Raw genomic sequence first — 21,371 nt, 5'->3', positions numbered from 1 at the left:
GTTGGTTTCAATAGCTAATACAAAACAAAAAAGCCTCTTATTTCATTAGAAAAATAATATGACAACAAGGCAACACTGGGTTGCATTGAAGAAGAAAGGGGCGGTCATTGAATGCAGCACAACAGTGCAGTTCAGTGTATTTGAAGCATGATTAAAGGCTTTACAATGTTTGAAAACATCCCTCCCCAAAAAATCAAACAGCACATTAGGCACCTTCAGAGCAAGATGATCACAACAGAAGAAAACACATTCCAGTTCAAAATATGTCTTGCTCCACTAATAAAGAAAACTGTTTTCAGCAAAATATTATACAACATAAATTCATGCTGTTTGTCTAAGCAGACTGGATTCACGGGCAATGCTGGAAGTAATTGGTTAAAACGTCGTAGATGACTTGCAGTATTGCTCGGATAATTACATAATGAAAAACAAAAGGATCAGTGATTTTGCAGAGGTGTTTTAACAGCCTGCTCCGCGAGCCAAATTACACCAGCAAGAGGTTTAAATTCACTGATTATTTTTCCCTTTTAAATCAGTCTTCCCTCTTTTAACATGATTATCTGATGTGTTCAAGAGAACTAAAGCTCCTCACCACTCTGCTTCCCCAACAGCTTTAGAAAACACGTAGTCCCTGCCTCCGTAACACATCACCACATCTTTCAAATGAAACTTCCAGCGGTTCTTACTCCGATGAATCTGCAATAGAGAGAACATTTTATGACATAAAGAGTCAGTAATTCTGCACTGGGCTTCGTTGAAAGGCAAATGATGGCCAATATAGAGCCAAATGTTCTTACTTTGTCATACTGGCAAACGATTACGTTGTCAGTGTCAAAGAGATCCGGGATGTCCTGCTCAATCACATCATCGCCTGAGTTCAGAGGATCCTGATCGATAGGAAGTGTGTTGTTAGAAACATGCAATCAAAGACGTGCTGTGTGAAATGTGTGTGATTTTCAGGAAAAGGCACAAATCAGCAGGAGATTTCCATACAAAGAGATCGTTTAGTGGCAAAAAATAAACCATGACCAATTTTATATCCGACTCCCTCGCTCTCTCACCTCTTCCTCGACATCAGCGAGTTCATCTGCTCCCTCGCCGTCGCTGCTGGAGGAGATGCTGTCGCTGCTTCCACCTCCTTCCTGCAGGGCCTTTATGGCCTCCGCATTGATTATACCAAGAAAGTCGTTCTCTTCCAGGAGGACTCCTTCTCCCTCTTCGATGTCAGAGTTGCCTGCAGGACCATCCAGCTGCACGATGTCTGACAGTTCGTTGTAGTTGTAGTCCAGGTCCAGCTTAACACAAAATAGCAAGAATAAGCTATAATAATATTCAGGAAATGTCAGTATGCTGTGGTAAAATATCTTTGCTTTGACTAATTCAAAATTAGCACCCATGAATTGGCTGATTTTGATGGCACTGCAGTGTTTTACAGCAATTAGCCAAACACGGATGCCGACTTTCATCATAAATGGAAACGTATTCCAGATTAATGAAAGGGCCACTACAACAATTTAGTACTTAAATTCCATGAAGTTAAAAGTGGTTTGGTCCAAACCAGTGCAGCAGAGGCTGAGATATCTTGATTTTTAGGCTGCATTCACACAAAATTAGTGGTTATGATACATTCAAATGATTGGAAGGACTGGCATTTTTGACGCAACGCCTGATTTGGTATGAATGCAGCCATCTCTAACACAGCTCCAAAAAGGCTAGATCCTACACTTTCCACAATGCAGCTTAATAACTTTCATTAGACCCTCTATAAATGATAAAGGTCTATGTCATATAAATTTCACATCTCCATTTTCTAACATAATTTTTAGCCCCCCCCCCAAAAAAAACGATACCACTTATGATATTAACTACACCCAACAGCGAGTTAGCTTAGCTAAGTATAAAGTCTGAAAACTGGAGAAATAGCACATAAGCAGTTGTTGAAATATACAGGGTGTCCATGTCCAAAGTCCATCTACTATTAAAAACTTTGATAACCACCGAGTACATACAAATCTGATTAAGATATATCATCAATTGCCTTTGTTATACATTATTCAAGTTGTAAAGATACTTTATGGACACCCTTTATGTTTTTCTTTTCACGCTTGACTTTTTGTATGGAAGACATGTTAATTAGTGATATAAATATTAGTGAGCTTTAGATCTTGTTACCTTGGGACAAATCCAGGTGTTCCCCGTTTCTGGTCCTTATGCTAAGCTAACCAGTTGCTGGCACCAGCTACTAATTTATTGCGCAGAATTAAGCGTTGTATTGATTTTCAACAACTTTTTCCCCATTTCTGTGACCAGTATTTGCTTAAAGAGAGAATATTCTTTTCAAATTACCCCGAGAACAGCCTCTGTCTGGTTGTTAGTCTTTGCAGGCGCTAGATTTCTCGCCCTTTCTGCCTTCTCTCTCTCCTCCTCAATCACTTCTTTCAGGATGTCATCAATGTCTCTGGTCTTTAACTGTGCCGACTGTGTCAGAGCCTCCTCGGTGCGGATCTGAAAGTCTAATAACTGACTGCAGGGTGAGGCGGTCATACTGAGGTTCACAGGCTCAGACTGTGGACTCGGCTCATTTTCCTCCAGTGTGACCTCTGGCTCTGGTGATTGGGCCCCCTGAAGCTGCGAGGCCCCAGCAGCAGGAACCTGTGGCTGCTGACGGATGCTGCTCTCCTGACTGGGGGCATGTGGCGGGGGCTGTGTGACAGAGGAGGCTGGAACAGAGGGCCGTTCCACCTCCTGAGGATGAGTGGCTTTCGTCGGGGCTGCAGCTGGCTGAGCTTCTCTCTGCTCAGTCACTTTGTGTGTGGGTTGGGATACAGGCCGCTGACCTGCCGGGGCCTGAGTAACCACAACAGGAACATTGACCTTGTAAAGTTGACCTCAGGGGGACAAAAGAGACAGAGTGAAATGTTATTTCAACCTTTCAGTACATTATAACTGCAAATTATAACAGATTAAGGACAATAACAAAGTCATTGTGTACCAGAAGCTGTTTGTAGAGTGACTCCAGCTGGTATCTGCACAGGGTAAGGTAAGCCAGCAGGGAGGGAGAAAGTAGCAAGCGTCTCTGAGTTGTTCTGCAATGAAGGAAAATATAATCCTTATGTGGTTTAATGATAAAATAGGGCAGATATATGTCCCATAGTTTCAATAACATTGTAAAGCTGGCCTCATTAATGCATCCATAACCCAGAGGTCAATGGCTCTGTCTTACAGGTATCATATAGAAATAAAGGAATATCCTTGGTGCCTGCATGTTCAAGTTTTCTTTACACATGAATTATAGAACCTGAAATTCACTAATACGATTAAAACTTTTTCAGAATGGAACCAAATCTGATTAGAGCAATAACCTCGGAGATTTCCCATTTAAATAAATGTCTGTTAAATCGCAATCTAACACTGAATGAAGTGACTAAGCCTGCAGCCCTGTGATGCAAGTCCATGCATTTGCAGTATTACAAACTGGGTGTCTGCTGTGATATGCCATGAAAAAAAAAATCACAATCGATGCACGGTTAGTGGAAATTAGATCCAACACACAACTACAATACTCGTTTATCGACATACTGTAGGTGCCACCAAAGAGAATGAAACAGAGATCAGAGATTGCAACTTTACCACAAGAACAAAATCAAATTGATTATTAAAACTACACCACTTGTAAAGGAGTTCAAACCACACAAACTCAGGTGGATTTCAATGCTATCAATTCAACAGTGTTTAAATGTAAACATTATGCAATAGTGTTGATTAAATGTATCTTTGGAAGAAGAAATAATCATATTCATTTCTTTTTTCTGCTTCTGTATGTACCCCTCATGTAAAGAGCTGCATGAGGTCAGGGAGGTGATGTACTGTTAATCTTGAGGACACTTGCCTTCATTGGGAAACTGCGGATATTTTGACTTGCGGGGATCACAACTGAGGCTGAGAGCAGAAATCAGAGCAGAGCAGGTGATAGAAAAATCAAACAAGCATGACGAAGTTAATTTCAAGCAGCACTGCGTTACCTGTGAGTTCTTGATCAGTCTGACTGTAGTTGGCGGGGAGCTGCAGTACAAAGTTGGACGAGTTGATGTTATTTTTCCTGAAGTCTTCCATTGCTTTGGACTGCATCATCTTTGACTCCCAAAGCTGCACAGCAAGAAGACACAGCAGTCTGTCTCTCTGCAATGGTGTCTAACTTTCTGACTAGATGATCAAACTTTGCAGCAACTGACAACTTGAGTCAAGATGTGCATTATATCTGTTTTTTTTAATGAAGCAGAGTGTTTACTGAACAGATGATACTGTATAACTCACATGTCTTAAATCATCCAGGACGCGATCTTCAAGCCCTTCATCCAAGAAGAGTTCCCTCATATTTTCAATCACATCATCAATTATGGATAAGTACAGTTTGGCCTGTAGTTTACAGAAACTGCAAGTCAGAAGCTATTGAGCTGCTTGTGAAGATAAAGTGATGTGTGTTTTTATAAGCAACATTCCAAATTCCATTCAAATATCTGCCTTTTTTATGTTGCTGGCTGTTATAAATGTTAGACTAATTTACCCATGTGTAACTCAGGGCATTTTCTAAATCTAAACATATCAAAGTCATTCTTCATTTAGGGTAACATATAGGCTAAGTAGAGTATATTTTTCCGGCCAAATTGTCACTTTGAAATACAACAATTCTGGGTCGCATATCGTCACACTGTTAAAATAATCGCCTAAGTCATTTTTTTTCAAAATTGTTGTTGTTTTTTTGCCTAAATCATCTCCTCATGAAGCCAGCCACCTATGGTTAAATCGCCCTCATCCTCAGTTGATCAGATAATGTGATTTTACCCCTTTAAGATCATCACTTCTTTGACAATTTGCCACATTCATAGGCATCAGATAAGAACCCAGCAAAGAAGAGCTAGAGGGAGATTGTTTAGTTATCAGTTTAGTTTATCAGTGTTTTATTGTTAACACTAATATTGCTAACACTTTACTCTAAGGTGTCTACATAAGCGTGTCATAAACATGACATGGGATGTGTCATGAACATTAATGACACTTTGAAGTAACATTAATGCTCATGACACTTGTCATGTCATGTTTCTGACAGGCTTGTGTGACACCTTCAAAATAAAGTGTTACCATATCTCACTTAAGTCACAAAGGCATGATAAAAATTTTTTTATCATCATCATTATTTGTCATTTATTTCTCTTAAGTTACATAATTTACACACAGTGTTATTACTATCCCAATCCTTTTTGAGTGAAATGATCAATAAATGTCATATGTTACACTTTTGGTGAAGTTGTTTGTGTTTCCTGCAAAATTTGAAAAAATGACTTAGGCGATTATTTTAACAGGGTGACGATATGCTAAATAGACTATATTTTTCCGGCTAAAATTGTCACTTTGAAATACAACATTTATGAGGAGACAGACTTACTGTTAAGAATTGACCATATAGAAAGCCAACTGACCTAGCTGGTCGATATTTGAATGGGATTCGTCTAGACATGACATGATTGATTTTTAACCGTAGTGAACTATTTCAACACATAGCTTGAGGCTCAAAATAAATAACCTTTATTAAAACAGAACTGTTGTCCTCAGGGACGGATATGAGGCTAATTGACTTACAAACAGGCCAACACAACAGTTTTGCTAATAGTTAGCCTTGAGCAAAACTAGCTCAAAAGCCGCTTTTCTTACCACTGGGGCCGTGTTGTTGGTCAGCATGATTCAGAGCAGAAACAACTGCGCTCCGATAATAATAATAATAGACTCTAGAAATATGATACATAGAGTTAACTGTGATGAAGTCTGAATCCTCAACTCGCACCGACTTGGTGGAAAGTGAACACACAGGTGATAATAATTAAGCTCAACAGAGAGAAGTGATTGGAGCTGATGCCTCCATGTGTGTCAGAAATTAGTGATAAAAGTCTACGTTTCCTTTTTACAACCTAATATATCCTTAAAATGGGTTTGGAGTGGACTTTTAATTTAATTTAATATCATCAATTAATTATTTATGATGTTAAATTGGATGAAAGATGAAGAGACTCAAAGTAATGATAATAGTCACTATTTTCCCCTTTTATAGGCTAATATAACCTTAAAATAGGTTTGGAGTGGACATTTCATTTAAATTAATTTAATATTTTAATTTCAGTCTCTGTAGCTAAGGCAAGTTTAGAAAAGCTTTCTCATTGTGCTCATTTTACTACCAAAACAAAGGAGCATACAGGTGCATCTCAATAAATTAGAATGTCACAGAAAAGTGTAATTATGTCAGTAATTCTATTCAAAAAGTAGAAATAACACATTATATAGATCCATTACACATAGAATGAAACATTGCATGTCTTAATTTATTTATTAATCTTCTAATTATAATGATTATGGCTTACATTTAATGAAGACCTAAAATTCAGTGTCTCAAAAAATGTGAATATTACAAGACCAATTTTAAACAGTATGTTTAATATGGAAATATTGGCCTCTGAAAAGTATGTCCATGTATATGCACTCAATACTTGGTTGGGGTTATTTGACTTGAACTACTGGAAATTGATTTTTCCATGATATTCTAATGTATATACGTTCCCGGGGTCATATGTTCCCCAGTTCAATATTCAAAAAATGTGAATATTACAAAAGACCAATTTTAAACAGTATGTTTAATATGGAAATATTGGCCTCTGAAAAGTATGTCCATGTATATGCACTCAATACTTGGTTGGGGCTATTTGACTTGAACTACTGGAAATTGATTTTTCCATGATATTCTAATGTATATACGTTCCCGGGGTCATATGTTCCCCAGTTCAATATTCTGTTAACATATTTCAGTCCTTGCATTCTGTTATTTGACCCATTTCAATTTAAATATGTAATATATAATATACAGTTTGTCCTTAATCTAACCCATGTCATATTAAGCATGGATAACTTTCTTGTGTGCTATCTAGAGGCTGGCAACATATAGGACCCTGGGAATATAGGGGTCCCCTCCAAAACATTTAATGACACTGGTGACATTTCAACAAGGTTACATTGAGAAATTCTGCTGCAGCTTGAGAGGCATGACGTCTGGGCTGGGTGTCACCTGTTCATGTTGGGGGATAGTTGGTGTTCCTGCCCGAAGGCCACCTTACATCCACCCACAGAGGTCTCAACTACATCCTGATGTTGGCTATGGCTCAAGGACATTAGCAGTGGCTTGGTTGTCAGTTTCTCAGCCATATGGTTTTTAGAGAGACTCAAATATCTCTGTCCAACAGAACCTTTCCAGTTTTCTGCTTACTTTCAGCAGAAAGGTTACACCGTTGCACATTTTCCACAATGCTGGGGGCTCAGTGAGTACAGTGTCTGATCCCAAGAGTGCACAATGCCAGGAGTTAAAAATATTTCACCCTTTACAAAACACTTCATTTTGAACTTGGTGTTCAATAAATTTGTAGCAGCAGCAGCAGCAGGATGCGTGACCCATGCTTCCTCTGAGCATCTGTTTGGTAATGCTGGCACTCTGTCAGCACTGTAGGTTCACTCCTCTGATGAGGATGAGAGCGCTGCGGCTCAAAAGCAGCCACATGAGAGTGTCCATCCATCCCTGTGGATACTAAAGACACCGACACTAACAGGCACTCAGCTGTCACTTCACAATAAAAGCTCTGGACTTAGATAGAAGCTCTCCTTACTCACTTACATTCCCATATAAAATATTACATAATCTGTCTATCCATACTTAATTCATAGATAGAAAACATTAAGTAGTGATTGAAAATCATTTATGTAATGGAAGTGACCATGGTCAACTTACTGTAACAAACAGTACCCCCTATTGAGCTCAACAAAACTAACAACTGAGGGGGAAAAATGTAAACCCTGTTTTAATTACATATATAATTTTGAGTTCAGAATTACAGATATACATGTCATTGTGATAGAACTATAACTACATGATTTGTTCAACCATTTTGATTAATGGAGTGTGATTTGAACCTTGAACTCACATTTGAGTGTTTAAAGGCGTTTTAATTATAGATCACGTAAGTGAAACATCCAAAGGAATAAATAGAAGAAGAGACTGAAAGCTCCCAGGTTGAGACTTTGTTATGTACAACAGAGGGGCCAACACATTAAAACACAGCAGCACTCTTGTGAAGCAATATTGTTGCATGTGCGGTGTGTTCCTAAAGAGGCGAATGCATTTCAGGGTACGATACTTCACTCTTCAGTACCTTTGCTCCATCACAGTTAATCAAATAAAACAAATCACACAGCATGCAGCACTTGAACACAATCATTCCCTAGAAATCACACGTCATTTACTGAGCCGCAGCCCGTTATTACTCACTGCTGGATGTCTCAGTCGCTCAACAAAAGGTGATGATGGAAAAAATTGAGTTAAGTTGTGCTGTTTTGACACTCTGAGGTGTTTGTTTAAAACTATTTTGCTCCTTTGTTCGAATCACTGATTAGTAGGTAATTGTAATAATAATGAATCTGCGGTGGCTCGTGCATGAGCGGTTCTCCTTCATTTAACAAAGTTAGTTTACCTACAGTGCATGGTAGAGACAGACAGTTCCAAGTCTTATGAATACCTGTGAAGAAGTACCATGAGTCATTCAGCTTTAATTCAATTTTTTACTCTTGATGCACATAATATCCAGCTTAAGCCAGGTACCTCATACATAAAAGTCATCACTGAAGGCATTTGTTGTTCACTTTGAAGCTTCACCATTTAAAAAAAATTCAACCTACTCACAACCCAGAGGCAGAAAGATCACATAATAAAGATTTGATTTGTTTAAATAAAATGACAGTCCTCCAGAATACAACCTTGGTATATAGGCAAAGGTCAGCTTGAGGTAAGCAACACAAGTAATGAGTTGTATTCCATGTGGGGAAGGAGGAAAATTAATATCTCACTTTATATAAAGTTTGCACTCTTTGTTGCACAGTACATTTTAGATTTAACAAGTTTGTGTATTGCTGCTACAACATTATAACTTTTTCAAATATTGCTCCAAGAGGTGGGTCATATTAAGTTGCAGTTGGAGTTGCACTTTGTAAAAGCAAGACCTTCATATATGAAATCAATGTGTAGCTTTTGGGCTAAGAAAAATGATGTATTTATCTGTCTCATGTTGCTTTGAACCTTTAAATCAGAGTGTTTCACTGCTAATAATGGATGCTAATTGACATCAAGCCTGAGTCAGTTCAGCCAAATTGCCTTAATAATTGTGATTAAGTCACTTCAGACAAATGCTGCTCTTCAGGGCTCAGCATGATGTGACCCACCTTTGAACCAATGTATTGTGCAACTATTATTACGTCACTTTAGTCCTCTTCCACATTGTTTCTTTTGCCGCTTGCACATTTGTTCAGACACTTAGTAACGCTAAGGGTTATCTCCTATATGAACTGCAACATTTTGATTAGAAAAAATGACATGGTACTCCCACATATAAGTTGTTGAAGATTCATATCTGAATAAATACATTTCTGAGTATGTCAACTTTAAACACTACTAAGCAACAAAAGGGCCTGACCCTAAACATCAGCGCATAATTATTTTCTTCTCAAACACAGTGAATATTACTCATTACTTAAAGCTTTTTATCTCAAGCAGACCATTCTGCGCACATTTATTAAGGCTGCCAATCATTCTGGAGGGCAGTGCAGATGATGCAAATGCAAGCTTATATACAGTACTCATATAAACTGTAGTCGCACAGTTAATACATCTATTAAATGTAAAGTGCTAGGCGAAAGGACCATGTTACATAGATTCTTAAGGTCTAGATTAATTCAGTCTCAGTTAAAGGATACAAAATGGGTTAACCTCCATCAGAAATACTACCAGGCTATGTGTAGTTAGATGAATTTGATACCGAATATGAGCAGAAAGTCACCCTCATTTTTGTTCATTTCTTGTCATCCCTTTTCATCATTAAGAAGGGATAATGTCCTCTTCAAAACTTCTTTGATTATCACTGTGTCATACAGCCCGATTGCCTCTGTGACTCAGTTTCAATCCATTTCTTCTCCACCTCCACCTAAAAACAATGAACAAAAAATAAGGTTAGTTGCATTGATAATTTATGTTCTGATACTGTCTAAAATACTGGATTGGGTATCTATAAGTATAAGAGTCTGACTGTAAAAATCCAATATCACTTGATTCTGAAATCAATGGTAGAAGTACATAAAGAGTGAGCCATCTTGTTTTTTTCTCATCTCTGTTGAGAGTTGCAGATAAGAATATTATTTATGCCTAGATTTAGTTTTCAGTTATGTCAAACTGCCAGACTAAATCATAAAAAAAAGTTCCATGGCATTCATTCTCTGCATGTATTTGTTCATGTTTTACAAAGGGTGTAACCTGAGACAGGCTCTTCAAGGTTAGTAGAATACAGCGACACAAGTTCAAGTACCGCTACCACAAAGGAAAACATATTATCAAAAGATCTCTGCTGATAAAGACATTTCTCTCTGTCTAGATCAAGGCTGATGCATGCATTGAACAAGATATTATTACGCTGCTGAGACACCTTACCTGACAATGATAGCGTGTCCAACTGGTCACATGTTTCTGCGGCTGGATGTCGTTGGCGGTGCCCAGTGACTTCACCCTGGTCTGTGACACGACTGCGCCCATAATCTCACATTCCATGGTGACAAAAGGGTACCAGTCACTTGGGATCTCCTGATCAGATCCCAGCTCTAGCTTGCAGGAAAATGAATGGGGATGATCCACTGCTGCAAAGGGGAAAACAAAGGTCACTTGTAGTTAGAGTGTAACATCACTGAGCGGCAAACATGGTGTAAACATGTACAAGGCGTTGGGCTGGGCGATATAAAAAATATACTGATGTATTTTTAAATGTGATATGGAATTAGACCATATCGCATGTATCCATATAAGAGTTTTTCTTTCTTCATGGGGCGGCTGTGGCTCAGTTGGTAGAGCGTAACCCGAAGGTTGGTGGTTTGATCCCCGACCATGTCGAAGAATCCTTGAGTAAAGATACTGAACCCCAAATTGCTACATTCATCGGTGTGTGAATGAATTTCCAAGGGTGGCAGGTGGCACCAGTGTGGCCTGGTAGCCTCGGCCACCAATATGAATGTGTGTGTGAATGGGTGAATGAGCATAGTGTGTAGTGTAAAGCTCTTTGGATAAAAGTGCTGCATAAGTGCACTTTATAGAGCTTTGATTTTTTTTTTAAAGAACTGTTGTTATACTGTATTTGTGTTCACTTAAATAAACGGTTTCAATAAAACTATTTGTGACATGTCATATTTGGCTTTGACTGAACATTTGCTCTCGCTTTGCAATAAAAATATCAGGATATATATCGTATATAGATATTCAGCCTAAATATATATCGGGATATGATTTTTTTGTCCATGTCGCCCAGCCCTAGCAAGGAGCCAAGAAGCTATTAAGAAAATGATGTTAGGTGGTAGGGCAGGGCTAAACTTCAAAATCTCAGAATTGTGTTACCTGTATTCTTTGCAGGCAGTCTGTCGATCCTCCACACGATGGCTGAATAAACATTCTCATACTTGACAGTGCCGACGGTCACCTGCATGACAGGCTGTGAATCTGCAGCGCTCACAGCGCCCAAGCAGGTATTTCTGTTCATACGGGCCTTCAGTGACCTCTGTCGCAGCAGGGCCACTGTCTGCGTCACCTTGACCCAGTCGCCCGGCACTGGCACACGGATCACTACATTCTCACACAGCGGGTACGTGTCAGACACGGCCACAGTGGAAAGGAAGGTGGCTGACATGTTAAGAAAGGCCTGGAGCTCCACATAGGCACCTTGAACTGTGACAACAGCTTTGATCGAGAAGGGAATTTCTGTGCAACCCAAAAGCGCCGTCTTATACCGCATCAGCTCCACCCTGCAGGCCTCAGGAGGTGAGAACTTTACCAGCCGGGACCTGTGAAACTCTGTCTCATTGGCACATTTGTGAAAATAGCAGTCTGCAATCTCCATCCAGAGTTCGCCGTCGTCCTCTGACCCGTAGCTGGAGTTAGAACGCAGCAGCCCGAGATCGTTAAGGGCGAGAAAACAATCCCCTAATCCGTTCAGGAACGCAAGACAGTGAATCTGGGTGAAGGCTGTCCGCTCCATGACTCCTCCAAACTTATCCAGTTGTACCCAGATATGATCAGTGATCTGCAAGGACAGCTCCTGCTCCTCGTAGTGCCGCCTCTGCTGGTGGTGAATACACAATTTGAAGATTTCCTCTTCCATGGAGACAACCAGGTCCTCCATGTCGTCGTGCACTGTGGAGCCAAACTTGAGCAGCTCTTCTGCCTCCGCCTCATGACTAACCTCCAGCTTGGGGTGGTAGCGTTTCTTCTCAATGTACGAGAAATGTTCCACCTTAACGGAGAGCACTTTGCGGGGCTCGCCGTAGCTTTCCAGTTTAAGATCTGAAAGCCTGCATTGGGGCAGAAGCTGGAACTCTTTGAATGGTTTCTCCAGCCCTTTCTCGTAGTACATCTGCAGCACACCTCCTGGCAACAAGCGGAGGTATATCGGCCCCCACTGTCGCGAAGACATACGGTTCTTTTTTTCAGGAATCCTGAGCATGACAGACCAGCCGTCTCTCTTCTGGCTACGAAACAAACCCCGAGGAACGAACTGTGAAGGAACCTCGCTTAACACTTCACTTTTGCAACTTAGCCGCCTCTCACCATCTTTTTCTGTCCCCGTTTCTTGGTCAGTTTCTGTTTGTAACCCTTCCAGTTGGTTGCAAACATAGGAGAAAGAGCTCTGAAAGTGATCTCGTGGAGGCTCACTGCCATCTTTGGTCCGAATAAAGAAACGTGGTAGGCTGTTGTCACATTCTGAGTCTGAGGAGGAGCTGTCCACATCTGCGCTGTGGCTAGATCCATCCCAGAACGGGTTATAGTGTCCTGAGTTCCCCTTGAAAGACGGGAAAGGTGTTGGTCTATCTGAGGTTTGATGCAGGGCTTCTGGTGCGGGAGAGGGAACAGAGGTGGTCGACGTGCTGGAGAGATTCCGGAAGAAATCGTGCTTTTCCAACGTGTCAGAGAGAAATGGAGACGCACTGCTAGGAACCCCACTCACAGGAGTGCAAAAGGGCGTGTTACATGGTACACAGGAACTTCCACTAAGACTTGAGTGGCTTTGAGGTGATTCCAAAGAACTATTGAAGCTCCAGGAAGTATCTCTAATTGGAGGAAGAACTAATTTCAGACCATTGGGACGCGGGTACCGATGCTTTGATAAGCCCTGGTGACTGTGAAGGCTTCTGAGGTGATGACAATGGTGTGTTGTCATCTTCAAATGTGACCCAGTTGGAGTGATTTGTGGAACACATGGCTGAAGAGGACTGATGACCGGTTCAAATCAACAATTCCTCCTTTGTTGGGCTAACTGGAGGCCTTCTCCTCTGCAAGAAAACAAATAAGAACGATTAGAAAATGAAAAAGTTTTATTTTTCATTTATTTATTTTTTTAAAAGGTACAACATCAAGACTTTCCAGAGGTAATGGCATGCTTTGGATGGATCAGTTCTCATTTTAAAGCTTGAGCTGAGGTCCATTTATCGTTGTCAGTATAAAAGAGAGAGCGAGAGCTCCTGGGAATATAAATAAAACATATTTCCTCAAGGTAGTCCATTAAAACGTAATGAGAGACTGACCTTGAAAACCCGGAGCATGTGCACATATGTTAACACCACAATTAACAAAAGCTGTTTTGATGAAAATGCTGAAGCAAGCACTCTGCGACGCAGTGTCAAAAAAGCAGCAGGAGGTTTTCTCTCAGGGACACCACAGATTAGAGGATTTGTTGATTTTTAAGCTTTCGGAGAATCCTCCCTACAAACATTTATTAACTCAACTGTCTTGCAAGTGCACGAGAGCAGTCTTTAACAAAGTATCAACCAAGTTCAACAAAAAGTCAGTGAATATGTATTTTCCCTGGTGTTTATTTTGATCCTTCTGTAGACAATATGGAGAAGGGCTTCAGCATTAATTATCCAGGCATTAACTTAATGGACAGTTTGTACTATAGGGGTTGAATTGAGCAGAATTGATATTTGTCCATTTACTGTAAGGCATGGCCAATTCTTTATGTATTTTTTTTACATTTATTTAACCAGGAAAAGCCTTATTAAGATTTGAAGATATGACAGATTGAAGATTTGTATCATCACATCCTAGATCATATAGGGACAGAAAGTTCAGTCACAGCATCTACAGGCTGAGGTACCTTCCTCCAACTGCTTCAATCTATTTTTGAAAACACTTAAGGAGACTAGCTCCCTTGCACCCAAATCAGTCTGCAGCGAATTTTCAAGCTGCAGTAGCAGCATACCTAAAAGCTCTTTTTTTGGACTTTGGGGACAGATGGCAAGAGCAAATCTTGCGAATATGTCACAGAGAGGAGACGATAGCTTCAAGCATTTTTCACATGGGTAATTTCACATAGATATGGAGGAAGAAAGTTATGAATCAACTTTTAAATAAGGACATGCCAGTGATTAAGTTTGCTGATACACAATACAGGCAATTTTATTTTTAATGAACTCCGAAGCTCCATGGTATTAGTTTCTAAGGAGTGAAGGCATTTAGAGATAAATACATATATAGTCAATCACAGACATAAAAGTAGAGGGAATAAGTCTCAATTTTGCACTTATTTCTGATATAAAAACCTTCAACTTTTCAAGTGGCTGAATGAGAGATTCATCAATTAAGAATTCAAGGTATTTATGTGAACTTACAGACTCAATCACATTGACCTGATACATTATAACAGATCATAGGTTCAGTCTTTTTCTTTGACAGTTTAGTTTTGTCAGGATTCAAAAAGCTGTTTATATATATATATATATATATATATATATATATATATATATATATATATATATAGTCTGAAGCTCTGCGTCAGTCATCTCTTTGGTCCAGACTGAATCATCTCAACTATTAGATGCACAGACATCCATGGTCCCCTATCATCAGGCCAATGATCAGGCCCTTTTTCCAGTACATTGGTTTATTATTTGGCATCCGTCTGGGTAACATTACACCTGCTACGCATCAGCATGTTAGAACTGACACTTATTAGCATGCTGATGTTGGCATTTAACTCAAAGTACTGTTTTAGATTTAGTTCATTTAACAAGAAGAAGAGTGCAGATGAGGATACAGAGCTGGAGCCTTTATTCTCTACTGTGTTTGTCCTGCAGGCTTGAAAACCAAGAGTCCCGTATTGTTAACTTGATACATGGGCGAGGCCAATAAAACAGCACACATTGGGATACACAGGATCTATTCTTTCACTCAAACAAATTCTCAGGACTAAGCTCTGGAAAACTCAACCAAATCTACTGAACACATGAAAAACGTTTGTATGCATACATTCTGACAAATTGACACTCTCAAAGGGTTGTAATATAAAGGTGATATGTCTTAAGAAGCTCCTACTAGAGCAGAGGAAGAAATGTTCAGAGAAACGGAAATGTTCCCGTTTTCAAAAGGGAAAAGTTTTAGAAAGTTCAAAGGTTTTGTATTGCAAATTGATGAGCTTAAAATGTTGTATTTTAGACATACCGTGCTTTGAAATGAGCATACTTTAAATATTTCATTGCAAGCCTGCTCTAAAATGCGTGTGGGAAAAGTTAGCCATGGCGGCAGAGATCCTGCCTCATTAACCAGCGAGAAGTCGACTGTGAGAACCAGGTTTAAGGTGGCACAGCAGCTCTCTCCCAACTCTCAGACAGAAACTCTGAGAGAAAGAAAGCTGGTTAAGTGAGCGAGGCAATGAATGTTCTACAATCTCTGATATAAGATCTGCAGAACTTATTTCAATATAGGTATTTAATGATGTAAAATTGGGGGAATATTGCTAAACACCAATGGCATTCAGACTAATAAGCCAATGTGCAGGGAGCAAACATGTTGTAAGCTGTATACAATATTGCTGTTAATTTTACAGCCAATCAATCACAGTTTGTCTTTTGATGTGCTGGCAGCTCTGATCTCACCAACATCAGGCTCACAGACCACAGAAAAGCCAATCTCTAAATGTTGAAGCCTCATCTCCTCATAAAGATCTTGAAAAAAATAATTGAAAGCAGAAAGCCTCAATTACAGCCTTCCTCCTCCCCTCAAGATCACAGGCATAACTTGCATGAAGGAGACATTCAGTGGCAAGTTCCTCCAGCTATAAATAAACAAGGAAGTGGGGGCTCTGCTCCGGGGTTGTGGATTGACAAGTCTTCAGTCAAAACTGGAGAACATCTTTCTAATGAGGGGATGTTTGCAATGGCGCACAGACATTCAATGAGTTCATCCCGCCACTCCGACTTATAGAATCCCTCAGCTTTGGTTCAAAAGAGATGGGCACCGGGAAGGATGAGTTCTCCACGGGGGTTACTGACAGTCTTTCAGACTCATTTCCAGTCTGCCGTCTCTTCCTGGGCTCGCTAGCAGTCAGTACAGAAACGAGACGCTGCTAAATCTACACGGGACAAAAGAATACATTCCACGCATTCCTCGGGGACAAGCAGCTCTGCACACAGGAAATACCAGCCGGCTCAATCCGTATGAGCTGACAACAAATATTATCTTAATGTCACTCTTATCAAATCTCAAAAAATGCATTTCATAAATTTGGGTTTGTCTGGTATTTATCGCTGTCAAACATAACAAACAGCAACACAGAAGAAGTCTGGGGATTAACATAGGCTTATTATTGTAATTAGGTACTTTATAAACAGATACGCCAAGTCTGAGTAATTACTTTGAAAATTGTAACATTGTTTTTGATTGTCATGTTAAGATTTGGGAGGTGGTGGAGTCTCACAAGGTCACATACCTACAAATGAAAAACTTTTTTTTACAGAACATAAAATGCTAATAAAATGCTGAAAACTATGCTTGGGGTGCTTTGGAATGTTGTCATATAGGTATTTTTTTATATTTTCTTTTTTTTTCTTTCTCAGCTTTTACTTCTTGAATTGGTTGACAATGTCACACATTGTATGCAAAATGTGGAATAATGTACAGTAATGTTAAATATTCTTCAATAAAGTAATTTGTTTAAGGAAGCAGTGTTCTAATACCTTTGCATGGTCATATCAAAATCACACAATGGGTGCAGCATCCACACAGACACAGAAGCTCAGAAATCCCTGTTATGGACAGTCTGTGGCCTAGAGGTTAGGAATCGGGCTTGTAACTGGAGAGTCACCGGTTCGAGTCCAGGTCAAGAACTGAAGTGCCCTTGAGCAAGGCACCTAACCCCCCGGCGCAGTAATGTGCTGCCCACTGCTCCTTGCATGGTGTGTTCACTTGTGTGTAATAAAGGATGGGTTAAATGCAGAGGTTGAATTTCCCCATTGTGGGATTAATAAAGTAATCTTCTTCTCAGCTGCCATATCAGGACTCATAAATCTCATATAGGTTTAACTGTAGTTATTTGTTAAACAGGTTTGTTAAAACAAGTAAACATGAACTTAATAACTTAAATAAAAATAAGTGATATTGCACTTTCATAGCATGTAACATTGCTTGGTGGAAGGTATCGAGTATTTTAAAGTCGAAAGATACAAGTCATTAGTGTTGAAGTCCAAGTCCAGTTTTTGATTTTGTCAATCTAAATCTGAAGTCATCAAATATGGGACTTAGGTCCGACTCAAGTCCAAGTCATGTAATTCGAGTCTGCACCTTTCCTGTTCAGGTTATTCCCAGTTAAATTGCACTGCAATTAAGACAGAGTGTAGGCTAATCCCAGGCATTATCTCAGGTTTGTAATGTCTGATAATTATTATTATTATTATTATTATACTCACAGAAATGATTACACTGAAAGTGGAGTGGGCAAAGTCATGAACACACCTCATGGACAAGAACTCAAAGTCTGAAGTCACTCAATTATAATTACTGGGTGATATTATGTTGCAAAATGGATGCAATTGCCAGCTTTAAAAGAGGCCAGTCAGCACTTTGACATAGAGTCTACAAACAAATTATAGGTTTAACTGTCAAAACTTGCTTAATTATCAAACATTTGAATATTGTGTGTCTAGAATATCATGAGAACTTTTCACAAACACACAAACACTTCAAACCACAAAGAGGAACAGCAATCACAAGCTGATACTAACCAGCAGGGATATGAGAACACATTTTCTTGTATTCAACTTAATATTACCTATTTTAAGTGCAGTGATTGTGGCAGTCATTAACTTAGTTTTAATGAGGTTGTTGTTATTTTGTTATTATCTACTGTAAATCCTGTATGGACTACTGTGAGAGAAAGGACAAATCCCTTGATGACAGGAAGCAGGAACAGTCGCCTGACAAATGATGACTGAGAGGAAACTATTGTGGTTTAAGAATAAAACTGCTGAACCTTTTAAAAAAAACACACTGATGTGAACTTTAACTCTTACGAACGGATGTTTCCTGACTGAATGAGACAAGTTCCTGTTGGATTTTCCAGATAAATCCTGTATAGAGTACCACCGTAGAGTAGCTTGTTTTCCTGAGAAAATGTATAAATAAACATCCCCTTTCATTTGATGGGAGAGTACTACTGTTGTGACCACAATGAGTATGTAATCTAGTGCAGAGCTGAAAATGTGATGACCCATTTCCAGCGCAACACTTGTGCTGTCTGCAAAAGTGAGCTCTGTTTTCCCATCAAACGAAGCAGAAGAGAACATTTGTTGGTGGTGCATTTGACTCCTGTCACATGAAACGCACTGAATAAATCAATGTAATGTTAGTTATATATACAATCAATCCAGGGCATTTTCTATAGAGGTTGATTCATCTCAGAATGACTAGGAAAAAATTTAAGCAGGGATGAATGGGAGAAGTATGTGTCAGCTGAGGCACTTAAAAAAACTTTTCCACTATTGCACCGCGTGAAGTTTACTCAAGCAGAAGTGATTTATTTTGATCGCAGACAAACTAATAATGAACTTGTGGAAAATGTGCATGTCATTTATATTTTAGAGCACCATCAAAGCAAGACTGTAACTTTTGAAAGAAGTAATAACCCTTCCCTTTACAAAGGGTTTGGTTATTAAATTGAGTGTTGGAAGAAGTTACGAGATTATTTACTGAAGTAAAAGCAGTAATACCATAGCAGAGAAAAGTCCTGCTTTCAATATTTTACTAAAAAAGAAAATGTGAGCATTAATTTATATTTAAAGTACAAAATGTTTTTTTTAAAAAGTACTCATTATGCAGAATGACACGCTTATGAATTATAAATATTATATAAGTTGCATTAATGTGTTCATTATGTTCAGTGTTGCAGCTGGTAAATGCAGTGGTCCTTTTTAGGACTTTTATACTGTTGAGTAGCTTCACCTATAATAAAACACCATCATTTATTAGTTAATTTATATTTTGTATTAATAATCTTAATCTGCAAGATGTCAAATGCAGTAAAGTCAGAGAAAAATATTTCCCTTTGTGATGTAGTGTTGCAGAAATAAGCATAAAGTAGCAGAAATTGTAAATGAAATAAAAGTACCTTGAAATTCAATACTTAATATTATACGTTAGGTTAATTTGCACCATTGGTTAAATGTTAGCTAATATTTATGTAGTAGATATTGCTCTATAACAGACCTTCCTGGAACGATTTGCTGAGTATATTTAAGCATTTATCATTATCCCTTAATTGTCACTTCAAGCAACAATTGCTACTGTTCAACGAAAGTGACAGTCACTTTAAAAACAAGATGTCAATTTAAAGTGACCAAAAAAATGTTGTTTACTAATATATAGCACACAAAAATGTCTGCAAAGTGCAAAAAATATGTACATGTACTTCCAGCTGCGTGTTGAGGTGTTGTGGTAATGAGGATATTTTTAAAAAATTGAAATGATCATGCTAAATTGTGATTATTTTGTGTAAATACTGTTAAAGGTTAGGGTTTTACGTTTATCCATTCATATGGCTTTTTCACTGTAGTTTTTGTAAACTTTTTGTACAGTTATGATTACATACTCTCAGTCCACCTCCCTACACTTGACTTTTGAGTAATTAATTTGACAAAAAAAGAAAGGCAGAAAACGCACAACAAACAAAGTTAAAGGCTAATATTCCATAAATATCGCGATAATATCGTTATCGTGAAGTGAAATCTTTTGGCATGACAGTTTTGGAGTTGGAATCTAAAATCCTGACAGCCTAACTAGTCATGTGCAAATAAATCGTATCCTTCTTATTGAAACACTGTCGCACTGTTGTAACAGCGCATTCCTGCAGCGTGTGGTCAGTAAATGCCGGACAAACCCACGAGTTACCGGTAAAATTAACATTTTTTTTGTCGCCCATACCAACTCAGGCTGGAGAAAGAAAACAGTACCAGCATGCTGTCATCCACAACAGAGCCAGGCCCATGTCCCGGACAGAGAGGCCCACTTCTGGGATCACTTCTGCGCCTTTGTTTTGGTGCAAAGTCTGAATAAAGTTGTCACTCTGCGTAACATTAGTCTCACTCTACTTTGTGAGCACAACACACGCCAGTCACTCACAACCCGAGCCACGACTGACAACAGACTGAGTCAACAAGAGTAAACCAAAACAGTTTTAACTCGTTTCCAAAGGACATAGACTATCGCAGCTGCCTCTAAAACAGACCTGAGTGCGACCAGGACAGAGAAATACTCACAGATTCACAGTGGTGGTTCACTCATTCAGGTCATGACTTCTGTTTAATGGACGCGTATGTACTCTTTTCCTCAAAATGGCAGAGTGTAAATCCTGGGAGTTTTAACAGCACAGCGCTTCCCCTCCCGAGTTCACACAGACTGTCCTACAGCGGGACGCTGCAGGAATGAACTGAGCCGTGCTGCGTTCACGTGTGTAGGAAATGTCGCTGTCAGGAGATGGGCGCGCACATTAGAGCAAGTTGAGAGTTAAATATCCAACTTGAGGGTGAATAATTACGATAAATGGCCTATTGCTAATATCCCAATTAAAAAAAAAAAAAGCAATATGCATATTCTTTAATTTAATAAGCCCATGTTTTTACCTGTGAATGCTGTTATGCTCAACCTAATCTACTATTTCAGATGAGATGAGGTTTTGTAGACAAAATCAAATAGTGGACATATAACTATAAATGTTGAATATAACTGAAAGTATAGCCACATGTATATCATCTATTTTGACCTGCAGGCAGTGTTACAAGGATAGACTTAAATAAAAGGGTGAATTTTACCTTACTTTAGACACAACCACACATTTCTTGTTTCTGTGTTTATAGTAATTCTGCAGCCTCTGCACTTCTTAAATTACAAGAATGAAAACCACCAAATTATTATCATTCGTCATTACTAGTCA

The 21,371-nt window shown here is 39.1% G+C and overlaps 2 protein-coding genes across 3 annotated transcripts; both read right to left on the bottom strand.

Annotated features, from left to right (window-relative positions):
• Positions 1-107: 107 nt before the first annotated feature.
• gtf2a1l (general transcription factor IIA, 1-like) lies at positions 108-5,916 on the bottom strand. Of its 2 annotated transcripts, none has more exons than XM_059359122.1 (9): positions 5,710-5,916; positions 4,315-4,349; positions 4,023-4,146; positions 3,890-3,939; positions 2,993-3,086; positions 2,347-2,888; positions 1,062-1,295; positions 798-887; positions 108-696 (listed from the first exon to the last, which is right to left on the bottom strand). In XM_059359122.1, the coding sequence occupies exons 1-9, from the start codon at positions 5,798-5,800 to the stop codon at positions 589-591; spliced, it is 1,368 nt and encodes a 455-aa protein (XP_059215105.1). In that variant the 5' UTR covers positions 5,801-5,916; the 3' UTR covers positions 108-588. The 2 variants fall into 2 exon arrangements, with proteins under 2 accessions (XP_059215105.1, XP_059215104.1); XM_059359121.1 differs by having other exon boundaries at positions 4,315-4,416; positions 5,710-5,902.
• Positions 5,917-8,796: 2,880 nt separating this feature from the next.
• On the bottom strand, positions 8,797-20,966 carry LOC131993286 (stonin-1). Its single transcript, XM_059359118.1, is given in 5 exon segments — positions 8,797-10,064; positions 10,565-10,767; positions 11,516-13,262; positions 13,264-13,443; positions 20,698-20,966. Coding segments are annotated over 4 exon segments (2,124 nt in total). The 5' UTR covers positions 13,372-13,443; positions 20,698-20,966; the 3' UTR covers positions 8,797-9,998.
• Positions 20,967-21,371: the final 405 nt, after the last annotated feature.

The sequence above is a fragment of the Centropristis striata genome, chromosome 20 (genome assembly GCF_030273125.1).
Source record: "Centropristis striata isolate RG_2023a ecotype Rhode Island chromosome 20, C.striata_1.0, whole genome shotgun sequence".
Classification (NCBI taxonomy): Eukaryota; Metazoa; Chordata; class Actinopteri; order Perciformes; family Serranidae; genus Centropristis; species Centropristis striata.
Note: the sequence above shows the minus strand (reverse complement) of the source record. Positions and strands in the feature narration are given on the sequence as shown.